Here is a 25126-nt window from a genome sequence, read left to right on the forward strand (position 1 = left end):
ATTCCCTTTTTTCTGACCCCATCGAAAGCCATTCCTTTTTTCATCAGTCTGCCTCTGTTTTGGCCTGACAGTTTCACATTCCTGCTGATCATGCATGTTCTATTGTTCGTTCCTGCCCCCACTGTGCCGCTGCTGCCCCTACCTTTTCTTATGCCGTTAACCCCAGAGGTACGCAGCGAATCAGCTGTGGCAAATGAATGTCACTCACGTGCCACAATTCCACCCCTATTTGTTTTTACATGTTTCCATTGATACCTATTGGGATTCCTCTGGGCGACCCCACAGTGTGGGGAAGCCACTCCCAAAGTTATTCACCATTTGCTAGCCTGTTTTGCTGTTATGGGTCGCCCGAGCCAGATAAAAACGGATAATGCCCCAGCCTATTGCTCCACAGCCCTCTCCACCTTTTGTGCCCAATGGAACGTCCATCTCAAACACAGGATCCCTTATAATTCCACAGGTCAAGCTATTGTTGAACGTGCAAATCGCACACTAAAAACCTTGCTTGACAAACAATTAAAACAAGGGGAGCTGCATCTCCGAACCTTAGGAGACATTCAGCAACAATTGCATGTCCTTTTGTTTACTTTAAATAATTTAACACTGAATACAGATCAGCAGACCCCCGCGGATTGGCATTTTCATAAGTCCGAGGTACTGGAAAGATCGAGTGTCTATTACCGTCAGCTGCCCGATCCACAGTGGTTGGGCCCAGTACCTTTAATTACTTGGGTTCGGGGATATGCTGCTGTGTCTCTCCCTGCAGGACCGTTGTGGGTTCCGGCCCAGTGTGTGCGACCGGCACTGAAACAGCATGGCGTGGCACCAGGGGCTGTCGAACCCCATACCGGAGTTTCAGCTGACCTTGGAGGAGAACGCGGTGCCTCCTGGGTCGACAATGGCGGGACGGAGACGGAGGAGACGTAGCGTCCCAAGCCAGCCCGTGACATGGGGAAGAGTGAAAGCATTGGTCACCGCGGCTCAACGAAGACTGGCAGCAAACCAACAGCCGGAGACTCCAGAGACTCTGTTTGTGGCCATTCTCGCCCAAATCACTGCTAATTCTGTATTCATTGTGTGCCTTATGTACCTGCTATTTCCTGTAGGGGTTGACTCGGGAGCGCCTCCTCCGTTACGGGCCCGAATGACATATAACCTATGGGAAAGATTGGCTTCAATAGCAGATGTTACCCACTTTTGTTTATCTGATTTTGTAGCAGCTGAAGAATTGTTAGGTACGTGCCTTATTCCAGTATGTCATCACCCTGAGGAAATAGGGAATGAGATGATGCTCGCTGCTTATGCGAGCCTCTCTTCCCAGTACTCTAGCATGGCTAATTGGGGCCCGGCCAATTACACTTTACCTTTTTGGGCTTATTTTTTGCTGTTGCTGTGTGCAATGTATTTCCTTTTTGTTAAGGCTTTGTCGAGAACTGCCCTGGCAGGCTCCACGAGTTATGACCTTGTCTGTCCGGGAGTTAATGGCTTGCAAAAGCAAATTGATGGCTACCATGAGATGGCCGAGCACAAATAAACAAAAAAGGAGGGGATGTAGCATTCATGCAAGGTTCATGCACTTGGCAACATTCAGGGCACACCCGGAGTGTTGTGTAGGAGCAGTGCACACACGGCTCCTCTCAAGGGCATGAACCTTGGAATCTCGCCCAGATGACATGAACTGTGGGAAGCCTCTCAGGACTGGGCTCAAGGCCCGAGAGCAAGGAATGCGGTAGATAGATATTGGTAAATAAGAATATTAAACAAAGCCAGTGTATTCCTTTTATCTGTTGGAGTATGTAATGCGTGGGGGGAGAGAAAGAATAAAAGAGAGGGTGGAAAGCTGACAGGAGACCAGCCTGTCGGCAGACCAGCCTACTTGCTTGCTTAAAGCCTTGTTCTGTCTTGTATTTGGACCGCAACACTGCCCAATATTGTCTCATTGTTTCCCTGGACTCCCTCATCCATCTGTATCTATCTGTTGTCTCTTGTCTTAGATTGTAAGCTCTTTAGGACAGGGACCACCTTTTTGTTCTGTATTTGTACAGAGCCTCGACAAGGGAATTTTAGTCCACGATTAGGGCTCCAAGGTGCTACCACCATACAAATAAATTATTAATAATAATACAAATAACGTGGCATATCAGACGCCACAAACATAGGCTATATTTCTTTATTAATTAATGTGTATTTGTGATAGTGAATCAGAGGTAATTTATTTCAGTTATAGCGCTTAATGTGGTCTTTGACACAGACAGTCTGGAACAATTATAAACATAACTAGCCAAATTCAGGTTAAAGGTGTTCATCACCAGAATGGAAAACAACAACAACAACAACAAAACAATCCACTTAGCATATTTAGAAACACACAGGGACAGATTCTCATTTATCCTAATGTTCCTTTACACCACTTTATTCATGTAAAGGGACCTTAAAGTAGGCAGAAATTATATTGACACCTTTACATCCCCTTAAGGCCCTTTTATACTGCCAGAGTGGTGGCAGAATAAGGTCCAATCTGTCTATAGATATACAGTAGCTATCTATATCTAGAAAGAGAAAGTGAGAGAGATGAAGTGTGTGAATTCCTACTAGGACACAAATACAGCCAGGAAACACGGAGAGATTTCTGCAGATCCTTTAGTGCAGGTAACTATAGGACCAGCAAAAGGTAATGTATCATAATACTGGTTCCTCAGTTCCCTGCAGGATTTCACACACTTCATATTCTTCACGGCAGGCCCTACAAGCAGGCAATATAGATGGTACTGTTCTAGACAGTCATTTTCTCTCTCTACATTAATCTAAACCAGTAGCCTACAATGCTAGACTTTCAGGGTCATTGTTTGGATGAGCTATTGCCAGCAGGAGAGTGAGTTTGTATGTGGGGGGGGAGGGGGGAGAAAACCTGGATTTGTGCTGGAAATGGCCCACCTTGATTATCATGCACATTGTAGGGAGAGTGGTCGCTTTGGATAAGCTATTACCAGCAGGAGAGTGAGTTTGTGTGTGTGTGTGTTTTTGAAAAAAGGGGGTGGGGGTGGTGAGAAAACCTGTATTTGTGCTGGAAATGGCCCACCTTGATTTTCATACACATTGTGAGGAGAGTGGTCACTTTGGATGAGCTATTACCAGCAGGAGAGTGAGTTTGTGTGTGTGGTTTTTGGGAGGGGGGTGAGGGGGTGAGAGAACCTGAATTTGTGCAGGAAATGGCCCACCTTGATTATCATGCACATTGTAGGGAGAGTGGTCACTTTTGATAAGCTATTACCAGCAGGAGAGTGAGTTCGTGTGTGTGGTTTTTGGAGGGGGGTAGGGGAGTGAGAAAACCTGGATTTGTGCAGGAAATGACCCACCTTGATTATCATGCACATTGTGAAGAGAGTGGTCACTTTGGATGGGCTATTACCAGCAGGAGAGTGAGTTTGCGGGGGGGGGGGGGGTGGACGGTGAGAAAACCTGGATTTGTGCTGGAAATGGCCCAACTTGATGATCACTTTAGATAAGCTATTACCAGCAGGACAGTGGGGTGGGAGGAGGTATTGTTTCATGGTCTCTGTGTGTATATAATGTCTTCTGCAGTTTCCACAGTATGCATCCGATGAAGTGAGCTGTAGCTCACGAAAGCTCATGCTCAAATAAATGGGTCAGTCTCTCAGGTGCCACAAGTCCTCCTGTTCTTTTTGCGGATACCGACTAACACGGCTGCTCCTCTGCAATGTGTCCCTATGACTCCCTCCCACAGTAGTGCCAGTGGCACTAGCTCAGCTACTTGTGCTGCAAGGGTTTGACACCTGACTGGTAGTCACAGAAGCCTCAAAGTTTTCTCAGAAATAAACCAAACACTTAACACAAACGTGAACAGAGTATTTTGAAAGAAACAATCGGGATTTATTTTGGGGACGGGGCGGGGGGGTGGGGGTCAGATCCCTGGCAAAAATCTACCAAGCATCATAGGTAATGAAGTCAGGGAGAAAATAAAATTCAAGTGATTGTTTTGTAATCTTCACACTAAAGGAACATGTTTGTAGACGACCTTCTAGATGGATGCAATGAGTCTAAGATAAAGTAAGTTGCCAGGTCTATTTATTCCACACAAAGAGACTTTCAGGGCTAAATTTCTATCATAAGTTACAACTCCTTAATCCCAAGGTTACACAGGAAAAAAAATGTCGGCAGAGCATAGCCCTTTGGCTTGAGCTTTAAAAACCATGGGGTCATCACTGAAGGTTACTGTCCTTACCATTCACACTAAATAGGAAGGAAATTAGTACAATTAGAACTGTTAAAATGTAAATTACAAAAATAGCTGAAAACCATTTTTCCTCAGTTCCTACTTGTATAAACAAAGCCCTGACAAGCTACAATCAGAGAGGCCTGCAATGGATCCATGGCAACGAAAAGCACTAGCCTATGGCTACCATCTTCATAGGCATACTTACATTAATTTACTAGATGTACGTGTACACATTTCAGAAAAATCAGTTGGCTCAAGCTTAATTCACTGAAAAGGGGGATCATTAGCAAATGAAAGAAAAAACAGGTCAGCAATTTCCTTGATGAACTCAGCTATTTATTTTTATTTGAAAGAGAAAGATGAAATTATTCTTGTAATTTTTGTGCTTTGTAGCTCTACTGAAGAGAAAATTACACCTATACTGCTGATTTTGATTCTTAGCAAGCAGATGAATAATAAAATCAATATCACAATGTCTATACAATCTAAAATACTCTGTATATAGACATTTGAATAGTGCATTAAATGGTATAGGTGATAATACTAGAGAACACTGAGGAAGATTACATAGAGCGAGCACTTCAAGGTTTTATTTGTTCAGGGGGGGAGATTTGTATTGTTTTATAATCCTTTTTGGGGGAGGGGATTTAAGGGATTGGAAGTTTGAGAGCTATCCAATAATGTGACCAAGAGCAGCTCATAATCTGATCAGAACATAAATGCCCCAAAACACATCAAGAAATGAAACAAGCACAAAAACAAAAACAAAAAATCCCAGACAGTTGTAGTGTGAGTTTCAGGTATGCTGGTGTGGTATTGATGTTGCAGTCATACTGTTCAGCTAATAAGGAGTTAAAGAGTTAGGTAGTATAGGTAAGGGGGAGAAGGTAAGATTATGTTTCCTGATAAATATTTTCTTGTTGCAGATTGATAGGTCCAGCTAGTCTATTAACGAGACACATTATAAAAAGAATCCCTGCAATACCTAGGCTGAGTCCTGTCTGTCTACAATATCCGTCACCCTGGTAACCAACACTTGTCTTTCCAGTTGCAGACACTTATTTACTTGGATGGTGTTAATGCTATTGAGTTATCTACCTAGGTATTTTTGACATGTCCATGGCTGTGGTTTCTGAGATATATCTTTGTGTCTCATTGATTTCAGAATTAATACACACATCATTTTGTTCAATGCAAGGAGAGGAAATAGCTCAAGCAGAGACTATTCTCTGAGTCAGATACTGAGCCATTGTCAGTGGCCCTGGACAAGGCCCCTTCAGCACAGAGCACTTAAAGACAAAGTATCCCTGCAGGAATGGAGAATTGGTGTGGGTAGAGCAGCCATGCACAGGATACAAAACAACAATTAATGCAATACAGTGGTACTGAGATAGTACTTACAGCAGGATGGTAAATGCCTCTATCCCACAAAGTTGCGCCACTCACAAAGGTTGTGTAGTAAGGGACCACCTGTAAGTATAAATATAAGTAGTTCAGTTTATCATAATCTAGTTTCTCAGGTTAAAACACACCATTTCTAAGAGCAATGTTTAAAAATGTCAATAGTATGGTAGGTCTAAAGTGACTTTCACAACATTGCTGTAAATATCAGATCAGACTAAAAATATAAAATTTAACTGTTGAGTTAATTATTTGCTTTTATGGGGTTGTTTTACTCTCTCCTCTCTATTTTTCTCCAGCCCATTTTCTTTAGGAAGTTTCTGGACTGTGTAGTTGTGACTCACTAGCAAACAGCTTCTGGAAATGCTTAACTGATATCTTATTACAAATTAAACCATTTGGCTAGACATGAACCTCTTGCCTAGGGTCTCTCTTCTCTGAGCAGGATGTGAAGAAAGACATATTTTCTCCAGCATGTCCTGGTTGACCTTCTTAACGTGACCAAAGCAATAGGAAATAAATAAAATTCAATATCTGAGTCCTTGTCCAAATATCGTTCTTATGCTTTGTCAAAGTAGCATTCTGATACTAACTGGAGAAATTTCCCTCTCCATTCTAGGCTCTGGGACCCAGCCTCTGTACTTTCTACAACCAGATAAAGCTTCCAGCATAAAAGATATTACAACAATCTGTCTTGTGCCCCCTTTCAGCAGTCAATCCCTATTCAGCACAGCACTTAAGTATGTGCTTAACTTCAGGCACATGCTTAAGTGCTTTGAGATTCCGTCCTGCAAAGTGCTAATCATTCTGGCTCCAATCCAGCAAACCATTAACTTTAAGCACATCAACAGTGTCATTGAAGTCATTCTGGCTATTCACGTGCTTAAAATTAAGCATTTGCTTAAGTGTTTTGCTGGAGATCAAGGGCTAGTTGAATAGGGATGGACTTAAACGTATACCTAAGTGTTTTGCTGAATTGGGGCCCTAATCCTGAGTATGTGATCTTGATTACTACCAAACTGTAGGTTTCAGAGTTGCAGCCGTGTTAGTCTGTATCTGCAAAAAGAAAAGGAGTACTTGTGGCACCTTAGAGACTAACAAATTTGCTCAAATAAATTTGTTAGTCTCTAAGGTGCCACAAGTACTCCTTTTCTTTTTACCAAACTGTACTGGGCAGCATTAACTAGAAACAGTTATGCCCTTTGTAAAGAGTAAAGGTAGTTGAATACTTTTCACTAAGTATTAAACAAATTTTGCTACTTTGGACTTGAATAACTTCTACCAATATTCCTGGCAGTACTATTTCATCTCACAATTTATTTGATGAGAACGTTATAATCAGGCAACTAAATTTTTCAACTTTTTTTTTTAAATAGTCTACCCGTTCAAGTAAACAATGGCAGTCAGAGCAGAAACTCACAATATTCCTTTTCCAAACAGTTTACCATTTGTAATTAGGGTAAAACTGTGCCTCTACATTTTAATTAGCAATGATGAATAATTACTGAGTTACCTCCAGGACCATTCTGTATGTAGTCCCACAGGGACCATGTTTACCACCTTTGTAATTCAAATGATCTCCTGCATGGAGAACTTGTGGATGCTCCAAGGCCCCAGGGCCAACTGAGCCTCAGATTCAATGACTTGAAAACTTTCAACATCCACATCACAAACTAGGAAGATGCAGCTAGCAACATGCTACACTGGAAGGCAGTGCTGCACCAGGGAGTAAAAGAGGCAAGAGAGGTGGTTGTGAGACAGGAAAGCAAAGAGACTGAAGGGGAAAGCACAGCAGGCCTCAAGAGCTAGGAATGCACCAGCTTCATTTTCTGGCTCCATGCTTTTTTGCCTGCATTACCTGTGGCAAGGACTGTTGCTTGAGAATTGGACTTTTCAGCCACTTGTGATGCTGTGGCACACCATATAATAACCGAACTGCTTTGGCACCTGTAGCATTGTCTTAAGGCAAACAGTTGTCACTCATTAGTTCAATGTGCATCTGAAGCCACTCCAAGATCCAATAAGGTGACACAGTGAGGTATCACAAGTCGATCTGAGTGAATTATTGGATTTTGCAGTTCAGTGGCTGAAAAATGGGGAAAAAAATCAGTTTGTTTCAAATTGAGACTGCAATTTTATTTATCTTGGTGAAACAAAACAAAAATATCATCTTGTTATATGTGGGGGGGGTTACCCTTTAAAAAATGTTTTTAAAAATCTCACTAAATTTCTAAACAAAACACTGTTTCAGAATGAAGTCAAAACACTTCCTTTTGAAAATGCAAAAAGAACTATTTTGCCTTTTTCAATGTTTTCCCTTTTTTATTCAGCCAAAACTATTTGCCAAATTCAGCCCAAATTTGGGAATAGTGTTGGTTGCCCTGAAGCTTCATTTTTCAGCAAATTTACTATTTGACCAAAAAAAATTCATGCAACTCTAATCACAAGTGTGCTGACGAAATGCATGATTGTCAATGTATCCATTGATGGATGTGCTCTTTCCTGAACCTAGGAAGAACAGCAGTTTCAGCTCAAGCTCCAGAAGGATTTCTAGGCTTTGATGTGACTATGGAAGAAGCTAAGCTCAGTGAACTAAGACAAGCCAGTTATTTACAAAAGAGAAAATATGAAATATCCTTATAGCCTAGCTGTAATTTTCTAAATTGCAAGGTCATTTTGGATGAAAGAGGCTCACATGTACTTCAAAAGGCAAAAGATACTATGCAAGGTTGCTTACTTTTAAAGAACTTGTGTAAGCTGCAGGGGCAGTCTCCATCCAGGAAAAATTAGTAATTTGAACAAATAATAAGAGCCACATTTTCAAAGAGCACACATAACAAAGCCTTCCAAATTTGCAGGTAAAACTATTTGCATGTCAAATACAAATGTTGTGTGACCAGGAGAAACATTTTCAAAAGCATTTAAGTGACACAGAAGCCCAAGTCAGATTTTCAGACGTGAATAAGACCATGTCTACACTAGCACTTATGTCGGCAAAACTTTGAAAAAAACACAAACCTGTGTGACATACGGTTTGATAGCATAGGCGCTCATGTGCACAGCACTATGTCAGTGGGAGATGCTCTCCCACCAACATAGCTACCACCGCTTGTTGGGCTGGTTTTATTATCATAGAATCATAGAATATCAGGATTGGAAGGGACCTCAGGAGGTCATCTAGTCCAACCCCCTGCTCAAAGCAGGACCAATCCCCAATTTATGCCACAAATCCCTAAATGGCCCCCTCAAGGATTGAACTCACAACCCTGGGTTTAGCAGGCCAATGCTCAAACCACTGAGCTATCCCTCCCCCATGAGCTTTCTCCCATCAGCACAATGCAACTACATGAGTGCTCTTATAGCAGAACAGCTGTAACAGTACCGCTGTGCCCCTATAAGCTTCTATTGTAGACATGGCGTAAGCCCTGGTCTACACTAGGACTTTAGGTCGAATTTAGCAGCGTTAAATCGATGTAAAGCTGCACCCGTCCACACGATGAAGCCCTTTAGTTCGACTTAAAGGGCTCTTAAAATCGATTTCCTTACTCCACCCCGACAAATGGATTAGTGCTTAAATCGGCCTTGCCGGGTCGAATTTGGGGTACAGTGGACACAATTCAACTGTATTGGCCTCCGGGAGCTATCCCAGAGTGCTCCATTGTGACTGCTCTGGACAGCACTCTCAACTCAGAGGCACGATTGTTTGCCGTTGCTCTGACGCAGGGAGGGGTGACTGACGACACGGCTTACAGGGTTGGCTTACAGGGAGTTAAAATCAACAAAGGCAGTGGCTTTACATCAATGAGTATTTCAGGCAGGACTTCACGGAGGGTTCCAATAAGAAATGGTGCACCTAAGTTATTGTTCTTATTGGAACAAGGAGGTTAGCCTGGCCTCTGATTGATACATGGCTAGATTTACCTCGCTGCACCTTCTCTGTGAGTGACTGCAGTGTGACCTAGAGGAATGAGTCCCCTACATGGGGGGTGGGGGGGAGGGGTTGCAAATGAGTACAAAACAAATCTGGCCTATTTCTTGTTTTGATCCACTCCATCTATCTTTTACATCTTTGGCTGGCAGCAGACGGTGCAGAAGGACTGCATGCCATCCACATCTCATGGCTGCTCAGCAGAAGATGGTACAATAGGACTGCTAGCCATCCTCATCTCTTGCCTGCCTGGCAGAAGATGATGCAATAGGACAGCTAGCAATCTGTATCACCTGCCTGCTCACCATAAGATGGTTCAATAGGACTGACTGCAGGACTAAAGAGAATGACCTGATCAAGTCACTCCAAATTTAGTCCCTGCACCCATGTCTGCCCAGGCGCTCCTGATCGACCTCACAGAGGCGACCAGGAGCACCTCGGACATGACGATGACGGCTACCAGTCCTATTGCACCATCTGCTGCCACAAGGCAATGGGTTGCTGCTGCTGTGTAGCAATGCCGTACCGCGTCTGCCAGCACCCAGGAGACATACGGTGACAGTGAGCTGAGCAGGCTCCATGCTTGCCATGGTATGGCATCTGCACAGGTAACTCAGGAAAAAAGGCACGAAACGATTGTCTGCCCTTGCTTTCACGGAGGGAGGGAGGGAACGGGGGCCTGACGATATGTACCCAGAACCACCCGCGACAATGTTTTAGCCCCATCAGGCATTGGGATCTCAACCCAGAATTCCAATGGGCAGCGGAGACTGCGGGAACTGTGGGACAGCTACCCACAGTGCAACACTCCAGAAGTCGACTCTAGCCTCGGTACTGTGGAAGCACTCTGCCGAGTTAATGCACTTAGAGCATTTTCTGTGGGGACACACACACTCAAATATATAAAACCGATTTTTAAAAAACTGACTTCTATAAATTCGACCTAATTTCGTAGTGTAGACATACCCTTAGACACATAGAAACCCACGTCCCATTGACTTTCACACCTTTAAGTTCCCAAGTCAATTAGCTGCTTTTAAAAATGTTACCCCAAGCCTTGATTTTTGAATGTCAGTGAGGGAGGCCATTTGAACATTTGGCCTGAAATATGATTTATATCTGAAAAAAAGTGCCAGATATCTTTAACTGATCAACGTAATACCTTAAATGTCAAAACTCTTTATATGGATACATAATTTATATTTCAGTTTCCAAACTCTTGTGCATACATATATTTGCATGTGTGATATATAGTCACACTATATACATATATATACACACACGCAATCATAGAAGTGTAGGATGGAAAGGGATCTTGAGAGGTCATCTAGTCCAGTCCCCTGCAATCAGGGCAGGACTACGTAATAACTAGACCATGCCCGACAGGTGTTTGTCCAACTGTTCTTTAAAACCTTCAATGATGGAGATTCCACAAACCTCCCTGGCCATGTTCCCTCTTTTTTTTTTTACATCCATGTGCGGAATGAATTTTGTTAGGTGCACCAATATGGAGGTGATGTGTGGCAGAGATGGGGCTGAGGGGTTCGGAGTGGGGAGGGGGTTCAGAGCTGGAGCAGAGGATTGGGTGCGGGGAGCTGGGGGTAAGGGATCTGGAGTGGGGCCAGGGATGAGGGGTTTCGGGTACAGCTGCCCCATGGCTATGGTGGGGAGAGAGGACTTCCCCTCAGCCCTCTATCACTGCAAGAGCCCAGGGCCAGGGGAGAGCGCCTCTCCCCGCTGAGGCAGCTCTGGGGCCGGGGCCAGGGGAGCGGTGTCTCTCCCTGCCTGTGCAGCCCTTGATAGCCTGCTGTGAGGCCATGCAGCTTATAGGGAACTTAGTCCCTAAGCAATTTGTCCCCGTGCTTAACTTACTCTGACAGTTAGGAAGCTTTTCCCAATGACCAGCCTAAATCTTCTTTGTTGCAATTTAAGCCCATTACTTCTTGTCCTATTCTCAGAGATTAAGAAGAAAATTTTTTCATCTTCCTCCTTGTAACAGCCTTTTATGTACTTAAAAACTGTTATGTACCCCCTCACTGTTCTCCTCCCCAGATTAAACAAACCCAATTTTTTCAATCTTTCCTTAGAGTTCATTTTCTAGACCTCAGAGCTGGCAGTAGGGATAAGCAAACTAAGCAATTGCTTAGGGCCCCAAGCAGCTCAATGGGGCCCCCTATTAATTATTAGAATGTGTTGGGGGGGCAAATATTCCTGTGTACGGCCCCCAGTGGGCTAGCAACAGCACTGCTAGACCATTAATCATTTTTATTGCTTTTATCTGGACTTTCTCCAATTTTCCACATCCTTCTTGAAATGTGGCACCCAGAACTGGACACAATTCTCCAGCTGAGGCTTTATCAGCATGGAGTAAAGCAGAAGAATTACTTCTCGTATCTTGCTTATAACACTGCCGCTAATACATCCCAGAATGATGTTTGCTTTTTTTTTTTTTTTTTTTTTGGAACAGTGTTACACTGTTGACTCATATTTAGCCTGTGATCCACTATGACCCCCAGATCCCTTTCCACAGTACTCCTTCCTAGGCAGTCATTTCCCATTTTGTATGTGTGCAATTGATTGTTCTTTCCTAAGTGGAGTACTTTGCATTTGTCCTTATTGAATTTCATCCCATTTACTTCAGACCATTTCTCCAGTTTGTCCAGATGATTTTTAATTTTAATCCTATCCTCTAAAACACCCGCAACCCCTCCCAGCTTGGTATTGTCCGCAAACTTTAAAAGTATACTCTCTATGTCATTACCTAAATCATTTATGAAGATACTGAACAGAACCCAGGACCAATCCCTGTAACACCCCACTCATTATGCCCTTCCAGCTTGACTGTGAACCACTGGTAACTACTCTCTGAGAATGGTTTTCCAACCAATTATGCACCCACTGTATAGTAGCTCCATCTAGGTTGTATTTCACTAGTTGTTTATAAAAAGGTCATGGAGGACAGTATCAAAAGCCTTACTAAAGTCAAGATATACCACATCGACTGCTTCCCCCCATCCACAAGGCTTGTTACCCTGTCAAAGAAAACTATTAGCTCGGTTTGACATGACATGTTTTTGACAAATCCATGCTGACCGTAACTTAGCACCTTATTATCTTCTAGGTGTTTGCAAATTGATTGTTAGATTATTTGCTCTATTATCTTCCAAAGTACTGAAGTTAAGCTGACTAGTCTGTAATTCCCTGGGCTGTCCTTATTCCTATTTTATAGATTGGCACTATATTTTCCCTTTTCCAGTCCTCTGGAACCTTTCCCGTCTACCATAAGTTTTCAAAGATAATTGCTAATGGCTCAGATATCACCTCTGTCAGCTCCTTGAGTATTTTAGGATGTATTTCATCAGGCCCTGCTGACTTGAAGACATCTAACTTGTGTCAGTAATTTTATTCTTTCCCAGCCTCAGATCCTACCTCATTTTCACTGGCTTCCACTATGTTAGACATCCAATCGCTACTAACCTTTTTTGGTGAAAACTGAAACAAAAAATTCTCTTAGCACTTCTCCCATTTCCACATTTTCTGTTATTGTCTCCCCAGCCCCCCTCCCATTGAGTAATGGGCTTACCTTGTACTTAGTCTTATTCTGTATTTTTAGGATGTTTTCTTGTTACCCTTTATGTCCCTAGCTAGTTTAATCTCGTTTTGTGCCTTGGGCTTTCTAATTTTGTCCCTACATACTTATGTTATTTGTTTATATTCATCCTTTGCAACTTGACCTAGTTTCCACTTTTTGTAGGACTCTTTTGTGTGTGTGTGTTTCAGATCATTGAAGATCTCCTAGTTAAGCCAGCGCAGTCTCTTGCCATACCTCCTATTTTTCCTGTGCAGTGGGATAGTTTGCTCGTGTCCTTAATAATGTCTCTTTCAAAAACTGCCAACTGACTCAAAGCGTTTTTCCCCACAGACATGCTTTGCATTGGATTTTACCTACCAACTCCCTGAGTTTGCTAAATAGTCTGACTTCTTGAAATCCCTTATTTTTATTGCGCTTTTTTCCCCTCCTACTGTTTGTTAGAATCAGGAACTCTATCTTTTCAGGATCGCTTTCACCCGAGCTGCCTTCCACTTTCAAATTCTCAACCAATTCCTCCCTAGTTGTCAAAATCAAGTCTAGAACAGCTGCTCCCCTAGTAGCTTTCTCCACCTTCTGAAATAAAAAATGGTCTCCAATGCATTCCAAGCACTTGCTGGAGAATCTGTGCCTTGCCGTATTACTTTCCCAACAGATGTCTGGGTAGTTGAAGTCCCCCATCACCACCAAGTCCGGTGCTTTGGATGATTTTGTTAGTTGTTTAAAAAAAGCCTCATCCACCTCTTCTTCTTGGTTAGATGGTCTGTAGTAGACCCCTACCACGATATCACCCTTGGTTTTTACCCCTTTTATCCTTATCGAGAGACTTTTGACAAATCTGACTCCTATTTCCACCTCCATCTGAGTCCAAGTGTATACAACTTTGATATACAAGGCTTACACATTGTGACAGGGTCAGGCCAGATGGCTAAAGGAGAGTAATAGAAGGCAGATATATTAGCCCCAGATTAAGTAGGTCCCTTTTCCCTGGGTAAGGTCACAGGGAAGGTTCCAGAACAATCAGGAACCTTCTGGAGACAATTAAGACAGACAGGCTGATTAGAACACCTGCAGCCAATCAAGAAACTGTTAGAATCAATTAAGACAGGCTAATCAGGGCACCTGGGTTTAAAAAGGAGCTCACTTCAGTTTATGGTGCATGTCTGAGGAGCTGGGAGCAAGAAGCACTAGGAGCTGTGAGTGAGAATGTGGACTGTTGGAGAACTGAGGAGTACAAGCATTATCAGACACCAGGAGGAAGGTCCTATGGTGAGAATAAAGAAGGGTGTTGGGAGGAGGCCATGGGGAAGTAGCCCAGGGAGTTGTAGCTGTCGCACAGCTGTTCCAGGAGGCACTCTAGACAGCTGCATTCCACAGGGCCCTGGGCTGGAACCCAGAGAAAAGGGCAGGCCTGGGTTCCCCCCAAACCTCCCAACTCCTAGTCAGACACAGGAGAAGTCGACCTGGACTGTGGGTTCAGAAAAACAGCCAAACTGAGGGCTGCCATGAAGTTCCAAAGTGAGCAAATCCGCCAATAAGCACAAGACCCACCAAGGTAGAGGAGGAATTTTGTCACAACATGCACATGTATGTATGATGTATGTTTGGAAAGTAGTCATGTAAATTATGCCTACCAAGCTTCAGTAAGTTAAAATACAAAATTTGAAAAACAGTACATAATATTACACACATAAGAATTACTTCACCCATCAGGAAAATGCAGCCACCTTTGCGGTGGAATGCAGCAACCATGAAAATATCACTAACATAACTACACTATAGTGTTAGACAGGAAGTTAAGACGCATTATCCTGCGGCAGAAGCAAGGGAATTTGGGTAGGCAGAATGTAATTTGATCAGGATACCAAGGCAAATTCTTTTACCTATTATTGTGATAAGTATATTGGGGTCTTTACATGACCAAACATAGTCAAGACCTCAGTTTTATGTCTAGTCCCAGACTGGTCCTTCCCACAGAACACAATGTTGAAAGCCTAATGCCTTTCCCATACCTTCAAAGCAGAACTGCATTTCTTGTGTCTCAAATGACATCAGACTCGGCTTCCTGCTAGGAAGTGTCAATAAATGCCAGCTTTCAATGCTATATACACACCACAGCATTTGGGGTTATGCAGATATTAAAACAGTGACTCATTTTTTTCCCCAAAAGTTGCTTTGTAAATTCATAAGGGCAGATGCTCTGCTGATATAAATTGTCACAGCTTCATTGACAGACCTGTGACAATTTACACCAGCTGAAGATCTACACCATGGTGTGTATAGACGCGCACACACACTCATTTATTTATAAACTATACATAGAAATAGAAAATATTATTGGTACATACACATTCGGTAATCTACAACTAATTACTTCATTTACCTTTAGTGTCTCCAGCTCCTTCTCCCTCAGCAGTGAAAGTGACAGCATATATAGTTTTTAATGTTTATGTTGCCATACTCCCACAAAGGGAACTGTTGTCCTACATATCTGAAACTCCCATATGTACCAGCAGGATAGGCAGAAGCCTATCAAAGAAAATAATCTCCTCTTTTCCAAATTTCTAATGATTGTTCAGAAGCAACATGTAGTGCTTCCTGGGGCTCTTACTAAAATAAAATAGCTTTAAATGTATGAAACCAATTATGAGGAGCCCCCTTACTATGTTAAACATACACTAATAACAAATTGGCTGCCACAAATTTAGATTTGTTTATTAATTCGTATCTAGCGCTCCTTTTAAAGTCAAAGCACCTGCCGTGCAGCAGGGAAGCAGTTATAGGGTGTTCACAAAGGTTTGATCTCAAAATGTTTTAGTCAGATTAAAAGACATGTAAGATTTCTTTATAAATAAAAGGGTATTGTAATTAACAAGAAAAAACACACTGGAAAGTACCAAGTAGCTCAGATATTCATTGCTAGCCATTAACCTGATTTTCTAATTAATCTGACATTAGGAATTCATTAACAATCATTTGTGTTTATGTGGCTGTATAATGAAGGTTGATAAATGAATGCAAATGAAACAAGGGAGTTTTGGACACTTATAAAGCAATGAACTTGTTTGGCAGTAATTATATATTGAAAGCTAAATCAAGTACATTTGGAAAGCCGCAAAGGTAGAGCCACAAACTAAATGTACATAGATATAAAGGAATAGAAAAGCTTTATATCTTTTAAAATACCTTATAAGAGAGAGACAGCCTAAGTAAGATATTAATGGCAAACAGTCCATTTCTAGCAAAAAGAAATAGGACTTCAGCCTACATGTTAATAAAGAACAAAGTTAACAAAAAGCAAAACAACTTAGCTAATAAAAAAACCCTCACCGTTAACAATAAAGTGCAAACAGGTGGTGTACTAGAGGGTTAATGTTTTTGTTTCTTTAAGAAAGACCAACAAGTGTTCATATACTTGAATGTACACTAATAAATGAAACCACCTAGCAAATTGGATGCAAGAGATGAATGAATGTTGAAGCTTGTTTTACCATTATCAGGGTGCATTCCCTCTAATGAGTTGGGAACATGATCTTTCCAATCAGTTTTGACCACTTTATTTCTGCTCACTGTGGCCCCAGTCCTGCCCCTGGACAGAGAGCTCTTAACTACACTGGAACTCTGTACAGGTTCAGGTGTCTGCCCCAGCGTATTTGTTTGCAGGCTCAGGATCTATGTTTATGTTAATGATCAGAGGTGAGTGAATCATTAATAGCAAAGATGATGAAACTTTTGCTTGAGTGGCTACAGGCCTGCTTGGGGACATGTATCTGAAAGGAATCTATTTATTCCTTAGTCTCCATGTCATGCCCCATCACACATGATGATGCGGTGTCATTTCACCACATGACATCAACACGCTTAACCATATATAGACACCGAAGTGACTCCCTCCTCCTATTTTGATCTACTTTGACCATTGGTTCCAGTGCCTATGGGCTGGGTGGCATAGTTCTTCCTCTGCCCTAAGTGGGGAAGGACTCTCACCTGAGTCAGTCTTTCTGCTACCACTGGTGTTGTAGAGTTTACAACAGTGGTGGGCAACCTGCTTCCTGCAGCTCTGATTGGCCAAGAAACTGCAGGCAGCCGTGCAAATGTAAACAAACGGTCCGGTGGCCCGCCAACAGATTATCCTGATGGGCCGCGTGCAGCCCGCAGGTTGCCCACCACTGGCTTACAAGCATGGCAGAGTAACACTTGCCAGCAAGGTGCATTCCTGCAACCTTAGAGCCTCGTCATCCACAGCAGCATCCAGAAACAGATGCAGGTTGCCCCTCAATCACAAGTTCACACCCTATGTAAGACTTCTGACCCACCCCAAGTGGGTAGGTGCCGGTGCCAGTGATCTGGCTGGTTCAAATCCTCACCCAGGCATTTCAGGGGTGGGAAAGAACCTACCCATGATGCCTTGGGCATAGGGGTATACCTTAGTGAAGTATATATGTGGTTTAAATTTTCTCTCCCTTAAACACACACACACTTCAAATCAGGAGACCTTTCAATAAGGTTTACTATTTCGAAAACATCCAATAAACAAGCTGGGCAGAACTTAGCTCCTTCAAAACTAATCGCACTCTTCAGTCTGGATCAAAAATGTTTTGTTTCTGAGAATCAATAACAGCCTTTGTCAGGAATCAAATATTTAGATTTAGACAAAGTCAAGCATAAGCAAACTCAAGACCTGAAAGAGATAATCTATCTCCAGGTGTTTAAAATTAATCAACAATCCATATAAATACAGTGTACCATAACAAGGAATTTAATATTTTCTCCTTTGTAGAAAATAAATTTGCATGGCATAGGAAAATTAAATAAATCATGTCTATTTTCAATTATTCTTGTTCAATAAATAATAAAAAATGTTATTGGATGGTCAACATCAAAGTTACTGCCGGTCACAAATCTATGCATAACCAAGATCACGTAACACAGTTTCATTTAGACTATACCAAATTACCTCCAAAAAAGTATGATTAGCCTAATTTGAAATTTATAAAAATCTGTTTTAAATTGTTTGAGCATAGTTCTACTCCATAGTTTTGATACTTCTACATTATGAGAGAACCCTGTGGAATGTTAGGGAGGAACCAATACATCTAAAGGAAATCACAAATACTGAACTAACATATGCTAACTTTTCTTCTGGGAACAAAAGGAGCATCTTTGTTTTCCCCTCACCAGCAAACACCAAGCAATCAAAGAAGAACCTTTTCAGCAACAAACATTAGCAGGGAAATTCAGTTGTATTTAATTAAGTTCTTCCGAAAGAAACTGCACGCTGTCACACTGAAGAGGTTATCAGAGGTCAGATGCCTGCATTGACTTTGTGACCTCTAAAAGGCAAAATAAAAGGTAGTGGCATCCCTGCTGGTAAGATGGGCTTCCACGTTTGTTTCTCTCCCTTTCTGCTTTAATTTAATAGCAATCAGCACAATATGGCTGCTTTTCTTTTAACAATAGGATGGGCAGAAGTTAGATTTACAACACCACAAGGGGTAAGATAGGACACAAGTGCAGCTCACTATGACTCTTGATCTAGAATAGGAGCATCACTTTGATACACATAAATAACATGCAAATCTACTTAAGAATCATTGTTGTCAAAACTAGACAGATGTGCACTTCTTAAAATTTTGTATTACCTTCTGGAACTTCTCACATATGCAATTTATCTTAGATAAAATAGTTCTCTCTAAAATTAAAGATAATCAGATTTATAAATTAGGGCTGTGCAAAGAACGTATTGTCAGTATTTCTTTGATCATTTATAGCGGAGCTGTTATGACAATATTTGCGTGCGCATATCAAAAATATAAAAAAACCCCAGTCAGTACAGTAAATATAACTGCAAGGTATTCTAAAAGAACCCTGGCAATATCATTACTCAGAGAAAATTCCCATTGTTGGCAGTTGGGCTACACAAGTAGGGTGACCAGATAGCAAGTGTGAAAAATTGGAACAGTTTTTTTTCAGGGGAGGGGGATAGTTGCCTACATAAGATAAAACCTGTAATACCAGGATGTCTGGTCACCCTATACACAAATGAGTAAGGGGAGCAGAATTTATCCCAAAGTTGTAAAATTGCACTTATTAATAAAGCTGCATGATTTCTGAGCAGCTATTCTTACATTGATGTCCTAATAATGAATAAAAAGCATTCGCCATCCACATTAACTCTATTGCATCAAAAATCCAGTCTCTCTTTTTAGTAACCTGAAGCTAAAAACGGATCTGGTTATCCTCTAAGCTTCCTTTAAGTGCTTTATATTAAGACTACTTTAGACATGCATGTTATCTTCATGAGGAAACAACTCTTCCTTTCCTTAATTAAGATATTTGCATAATAGTTACCATGAGTTTTTAAAACTATTTCTCCCTACTTCATTTGTCAGCTATCGTGCTTCATCCCCTTGACTATTTCCCTATTTCATCCCCTCAGTGTGAGATGCCTTCCACTGGACTTCTCAAACTCACCAACACAAATCTTCAGGTGGTGGAAATGTAGAGTTCCTCCTGGATAGGATAACACTCTCCACTATCAATGCAGTTAATAATTAGATGACATCCTGGTCCCATTGACTTCCATGAGGCCAGGGTAGCACCTATTATCTCTTTCAAGCCCAAACTCATACTCCATACAGGGCCAAATCCTGCCTGCCCACCTTCACAAGTGGGGAAGACCCTACATACAATGGAACTACTTCAGTTCCATTATGGAGGTGAGATGGGAGGGGGATTAAAGCAACCTGTGAAGGGGCAGCGGCAACTCAGAGAGGGAATTTAAGGGCACTGTAAGGGAACAATCAGTAGATCTCCAGAGTGGGTACAGGGAAGCTCTACCTACTACTACAGCCCATGGAGTTGTAATAAAGACGTTGGAGCAGCTGTGCCAAGTCACTAGCCTGGAGGAGAGCAGTTTACTTGGGTCTGGGGGGAACTAGGGTGGAGGAATGAAGGCAGTATTTTGTTTTCAGTCTTTATTATGGCAAAGCTCCTATTAAAATCAGTGGGAGTTTTGTTTGCATCACACCCCTCAAATGACACATCAGACTATATACTTTAAAATATATATATATTATTAAATGTAGGAAATATTTGAATTTTTTTAATTAACTACAGGTTTCAGAGTAACAGCCGTGTTAGTCTGTATTTGCAAAAAGAAAAGGAGTACTTGTGGCACCTTAGAGACTAACCAATTTATTTGAGCATGAGCTTTCGTGAGCTACAGCTCACTTCATCGGATGCATACTGTGGAAACTGCAGAAGACATTATATACACAGAGACCATGAAACAATACCTCCTCCCACCCCACTCTTCTGCTGGTAATAGCTTATCTAAAGTGATCATCATCTAAAGTGATCATCTAAAGTTGGCCCAACTTGATGATCACTTTAGATAAGCTATTACCAGCAGGAGAGTGGGGTGGGAGGAGGTATTGTTTCATGGTCTCTGTGTATATAATGTCTTCTGCAGTTTCTACAGTATGCATCCAATGAAGTGAGCTGTAGCTCACGAAAGCTCATGCTCAAATAAATTGGTTAGTCTCTAAGGTGCCACAAGTACTCCTTTTCTTTTTTAAAATAACTACAGTATTTGATCTCAGTTCATCACAGTATTAAATCCCACAGACCAGCAGTAGTTAGATTATTTACAGCAGGGAAGACATCTTTTCTAAATCATCCACTTAGCAGTGCCGTATCGACACTTTTGCCTGTCAGATTTATCCATCAGGAAATGCAGCTGCTCCCCCAAAACGTAGTTACACTATAATAGTTGACACAAAGCCTTTGAAAATGCCAATCTCAACAACTGCATCACTTCTAGTAACTACAGCTATACAGTACAACAGTATAAACTTGAAAGTGACTGAAAATAAATTAGAAAACAGATCTTGAGATGAAAGATATCAAAGGATAACAAGGGGGGAAAAAACTACTGTTAATTTTCTTCAACCCCAAACAAGCCTTTTCTTCCCTGTGCTTTAAATTTTCTCTCTTGCTGAAACTAGTTGCAGTCATGATGCTTTAGTCAATACACAAAGCAATTACTTTCTAAAGTAAAACAACCTTAGGTCAACGAAAGATAAGGGCAATCATACAGTGTGTCTTGGTGATATCTAAATGCCAAGCTTCTGGTTTTCCTTCCAGCCAAATCCAAGTTACTTGAAGGAGCACAATATTTATTTTCCCTGGTAACGTGCTGGGATACCAGAGTGTACACTTTAGCTAACTACAGTCTGCTGTGTTTATCCTCATCTTGTTCCACATAATTCAGTAAAATACACAGACAAGTGCCACATCTGGATTTGTTACCTAGGCAGCAAATAAACTTAGTCTGAAACCTCACAGCAAAACATACTGTTTTAAATTTTAACTAGTGTGGAGGGCTACTCATTTATCAAACTCTGCAAAAATAAAAACAAATTCCAGGTTTCCAACTTTGTCTCAATTAAAAGTTAGGTTACTTGGGGGTGGGAGTGTCTTAAATGTCAAGGCTCTTATTTTCTCTGTAGGATTTAATATTGAATTGAGCAGCAGTGTCTCAACAATGCAGTAATTCTGTACATTGGGACAAACTCAGAGCCCTGTTTAAAAAAGGCAAACAACTAAAATCATCTTCATAATAGCATAATTAAATTAATAACAAAAATGCAAAAGGGTACCTGTATGTAATTTTTGTTTTGTTTTTACAAACATTACAGCTTCAAAAAATTAAGCATGAGAACAACCACAGTTCACTTAAGTGAGGAAAAAATACTTAACAAAAAGTCCAGTCAGTGCTTTTACATTTCACTAAAATTCAAGATAAAGGCTATCAAAAGCAGCTTTCATGTGTGTTCATAATTAGCATTTGATTTGTTTCAACACTATTTTCAAGAACCTTACAAAGTTTTGGCCTTTGTCTTGAATCCATTAGAAGCCTTATGAAACAGTAAGTTAATGAAATATTGGACCTCACACTCACCTTACACATAGCAGAGTTTTTTAACATAAATTTCTTGAAAACATTTTCCTGGGAAGATAGGCAAGGCTGCCATGATGGAGAGCTGGTCAATTTAAAGTTTTTCCTGCTGTCATGAAAATAAAGTGTCCTTTGCCTTCTGTTGCATGTGAAGTCATTTACACCTTTTGTGGCAGAGTAACTGGTCTGGTTTGTTTGACAAAGAAGAACAGGTGTCTTTGCCTTCACTTCAAAGTGCTTCATATTTGCATTTTATCCTTCTCCACTTTGGTTCAAGACAGAAAGTTCAAAATCTGAAGAGAAGAGGGAGAGTGCAATGGGGGAAAAATGATAGCCTGAAAATGATCTACACACAGTGCCTATGGTAGCCAAGAGAGTTTTTAGAAGTATTTTCACAAGGGTATGAGCTCATCCTGTAAATGATAAACTAAAGGAGGAATGTAAACTCTTGAGGCCTGAAAAAGTATAGGAGGGTAGTCAAATACTTCCAAGCTAGTTACCTTAAGGCTAAGCAACATAAAAAAAACCTAAATTAAGTATCACAATTTTTAGAAAAAGAGATTAAAATTGTTCAGTGTAAGAAAAATCAAGTTTATACTACTGTTCATGGTTAACACTTAAAGACAGAAAATGTAATGGCATTGATCAGAAGTGACAGTGAAAATTTACAGTTCTTGTGACTTTACGGTCTTACCACTATTTTTGATGATTTCTACAGAATCCAAGCTTTCATTTAAAACCAAATCAAATTTCAAGCCTTTTCATAGGGAAGGTAATCAGCCCTAGAACAAATTTTCTTTTTAGCAATACAACTCAAGTTATCTCAAATCACTTTGGTAAGTGGTGGATTTGACTGTGTAAGCAAATGTAGCAGCAGTAATTATGTACTTGTCCAACAGGGTACTCAAAGCCTTTGGCCGCGATCCTGTGAAGCTTATGCTTACCATTAATGAGACCAGTCCCATTGACTTCAATGTGACTACTCAACATGCCTAAAGTTAAGCACATGCATAAGCCTTTCTAGGATTGTGCCTTGGACGTTACAGACCATTTTATTGAAAGAGAGAATATTGCTGAGCATACCATCTTAACTCCCTAACCCTTTAACAAACAAACAAGCAGATCCATGGGATGATTTAGTCCTACCTGACCAGCGAAGTTGAGCAGAAGGATCCTTTGTTTAACATCTTAGTCATAGATCCGCATCGTTAAGAGCACCGCAATCCTCAGCGTCAACATTATACAAATGATTTGGACAGATTATCCCCTCCCCTGTGAAAAGCCATGGGAAGGGACTTTTTACTTGAAAATCTCTATGAGGAATCCCTCACTGAGATTAACCTAAATTGTGGATACCCACACCCTCCCCCTCCCCCTGCCAATCCTCCAAAGCCTCCTCCAGGCCTGAAGGATCATTTGGGACCCACAGAAGGCAAGGGTCATCCACACAGACACCCTGCACCCTCTGCTGTGGTTCTAGACACTGCTGTTGCTCTCACACACACACTCCACTGGATGCAGTGGATCCCAAGGAAAGAGGTGTGTAGAGATATTCATGAAAGAGATAGTACTTTACTATGCCAATACAGTCCCAAATTGTATCTTCCACAGGCCTGGAGGAGGAACGCTGTGCTCTCCCTGACCATGCCCTCACCTCACCCACTCCTCCCCTGGCCTACCTTAACTCCAGCCTCCTCTGCCCCCATACAGACTGTGAATCAAATGAAGAGGTCTGTACAGAGTCTGTAGCTGTAGGGGAGAGACAAAGGAGGAATGACAGTGCCATGAAGCCACTTAAGTTCAAAATCTACACGGGGGGTGGTGGAGGGCAAGAGGAGGAACAATCTGTGTTTGGGGGGAGGGGTTGTTTTGAGGGACAGTGGTCTTGTTATCCCCCATTGAGGAGGGCACTGTAAAGCAGAGATCAGCAACCTCTGGCCTGTGGCCCACTAGGATAAGCCACCTGGCGGGCTGGGCCGGTTTGTTTACCTTCCGCATCCGCAGGTTCGGCCAATCGTGGCTCCCACTAGCCGCGGTTCGCCTCTCCAGACCAATGGGGGCTGCAGGAAGGGCGGACAGCACATCCCTCGGCCTGTGCCGCTTCCCGCAGCCCCCATTGGCCTTGAGCGGCGAACCGTGGCCAGTGGGAGCCGCGATCGGCCGAACCTGCAGACGCGGCAGGTAAACAAACTGGCCCAGCCCACCAGTGGGCTTACCCTGGCGGGCCGCGGGCCAAAAGTTGCCGATCCCTGCACTATGGCTTTTGGTGTCAATTAGTTTTCTGCTTTGCTCTGCATGGGCCTTTTGGAATTAACTCCAGCTACTTTTAGTCTTTATGAATCATCATTTAGAATAAGAAATAGCAACCCTAGAATTTATAATTAATTTCTGTTAAAACTACCTCTGCAACAAAAAGCTTGATTTGAATGAAAAACTATAGCTTTGTGTACTGGAAAATATGGTTGCCTTGTATGCTAATTTAACAGCAAACCACTCAAAACCTTTCACCAGAGGAATTCTTTTACATTAATAATATTGAAAACAAATAATAATTAAAAAAATAAAACCAAAACAGCCTTTCTTCCTGCAATTGAACTAGAACTGTTATAAAAGAAGAAAGAGTAAAAATAGCTGGAGTTAATTCCAAAAGGCCTAAACAGAGCAGAGCAGAAAACTAATCCAGACAAAACAATATATTACAGAGAACCCACAGCTGAATAGTCAATTCCATAATCATTTTAAAAGCAGTTATTTATTACATGCACTAAAGGTGGGATTTTCAGAAGTGTTCTCCCATTAGAGCAGGATTAGGCCAACACTGGGCACTTTTGAAAATCCCATCCTAAAGACCCAAAGCCTGATCCAAAACTCATTAAAATCAAACAAAAGACATCAGGTTGCCCTCACTGGATATGAGGTGGGGCCCTGATCCTTCAACTCCTCAGTCATGTGAGTAGTCCTTACTCCTCCTGATTTCAGTAGAAATGCTTGTAAATAAGTAAGGGTTGC

At 41.7% G+C, this 25126-nt stretch overlaps 1 protein-coding gene across 3 annotated transcripts in view; it reads right to left on the bottom strand.

The window, feature by feature from the left end:
• The window catches only part of C1H12orf42 (chromosome 1 C12orf42 homolog), a 250855-nt gene extending 228380 nt beyond the window's left edge, over window positions 1–22475 (bottom strand). For 2 of the 3 annotated variants that reach the window (XM_073323530.1, XM_073323517.1), the window contains exons 1-2: window positions 22121–22475; window positions 5639–5707 (exon numbers count right to left, since the gene is read on the bottom strand). In XM_073323530.1, coding sequence (XP_073179631.1) covers window positions 5639–5707; window positions 22121–22360 — 309 coding nt within the window. In that variant the 5' untranslated portion in view covers window positions 22361–22475. Of the gene's footprint in view, window positions 1–5638; window positions 5708–7496; window positions 7725–22120 lie in introns of all 3 variants that reach the window. The other variant, XM_073323524.1, reaches the window with a different exon arrangement.
• Window positions 22476–25126: the final 2651 nt, after the last annotated feature.

Source organism: Lepidochelys kempii, chromosome 1, assembly GCF_965140265.1.
Source record: "Lepidochelys kempii isolate rLepKem1 chromosome 1, rLepKem1.hap2, whole genome shotgun sequence".
Lineage (NCBI taxonomy): Eukaryota > Metazoa > Chordata > Testudines > Cheloniidae > Lepidochelys > Lepidochelys kempii.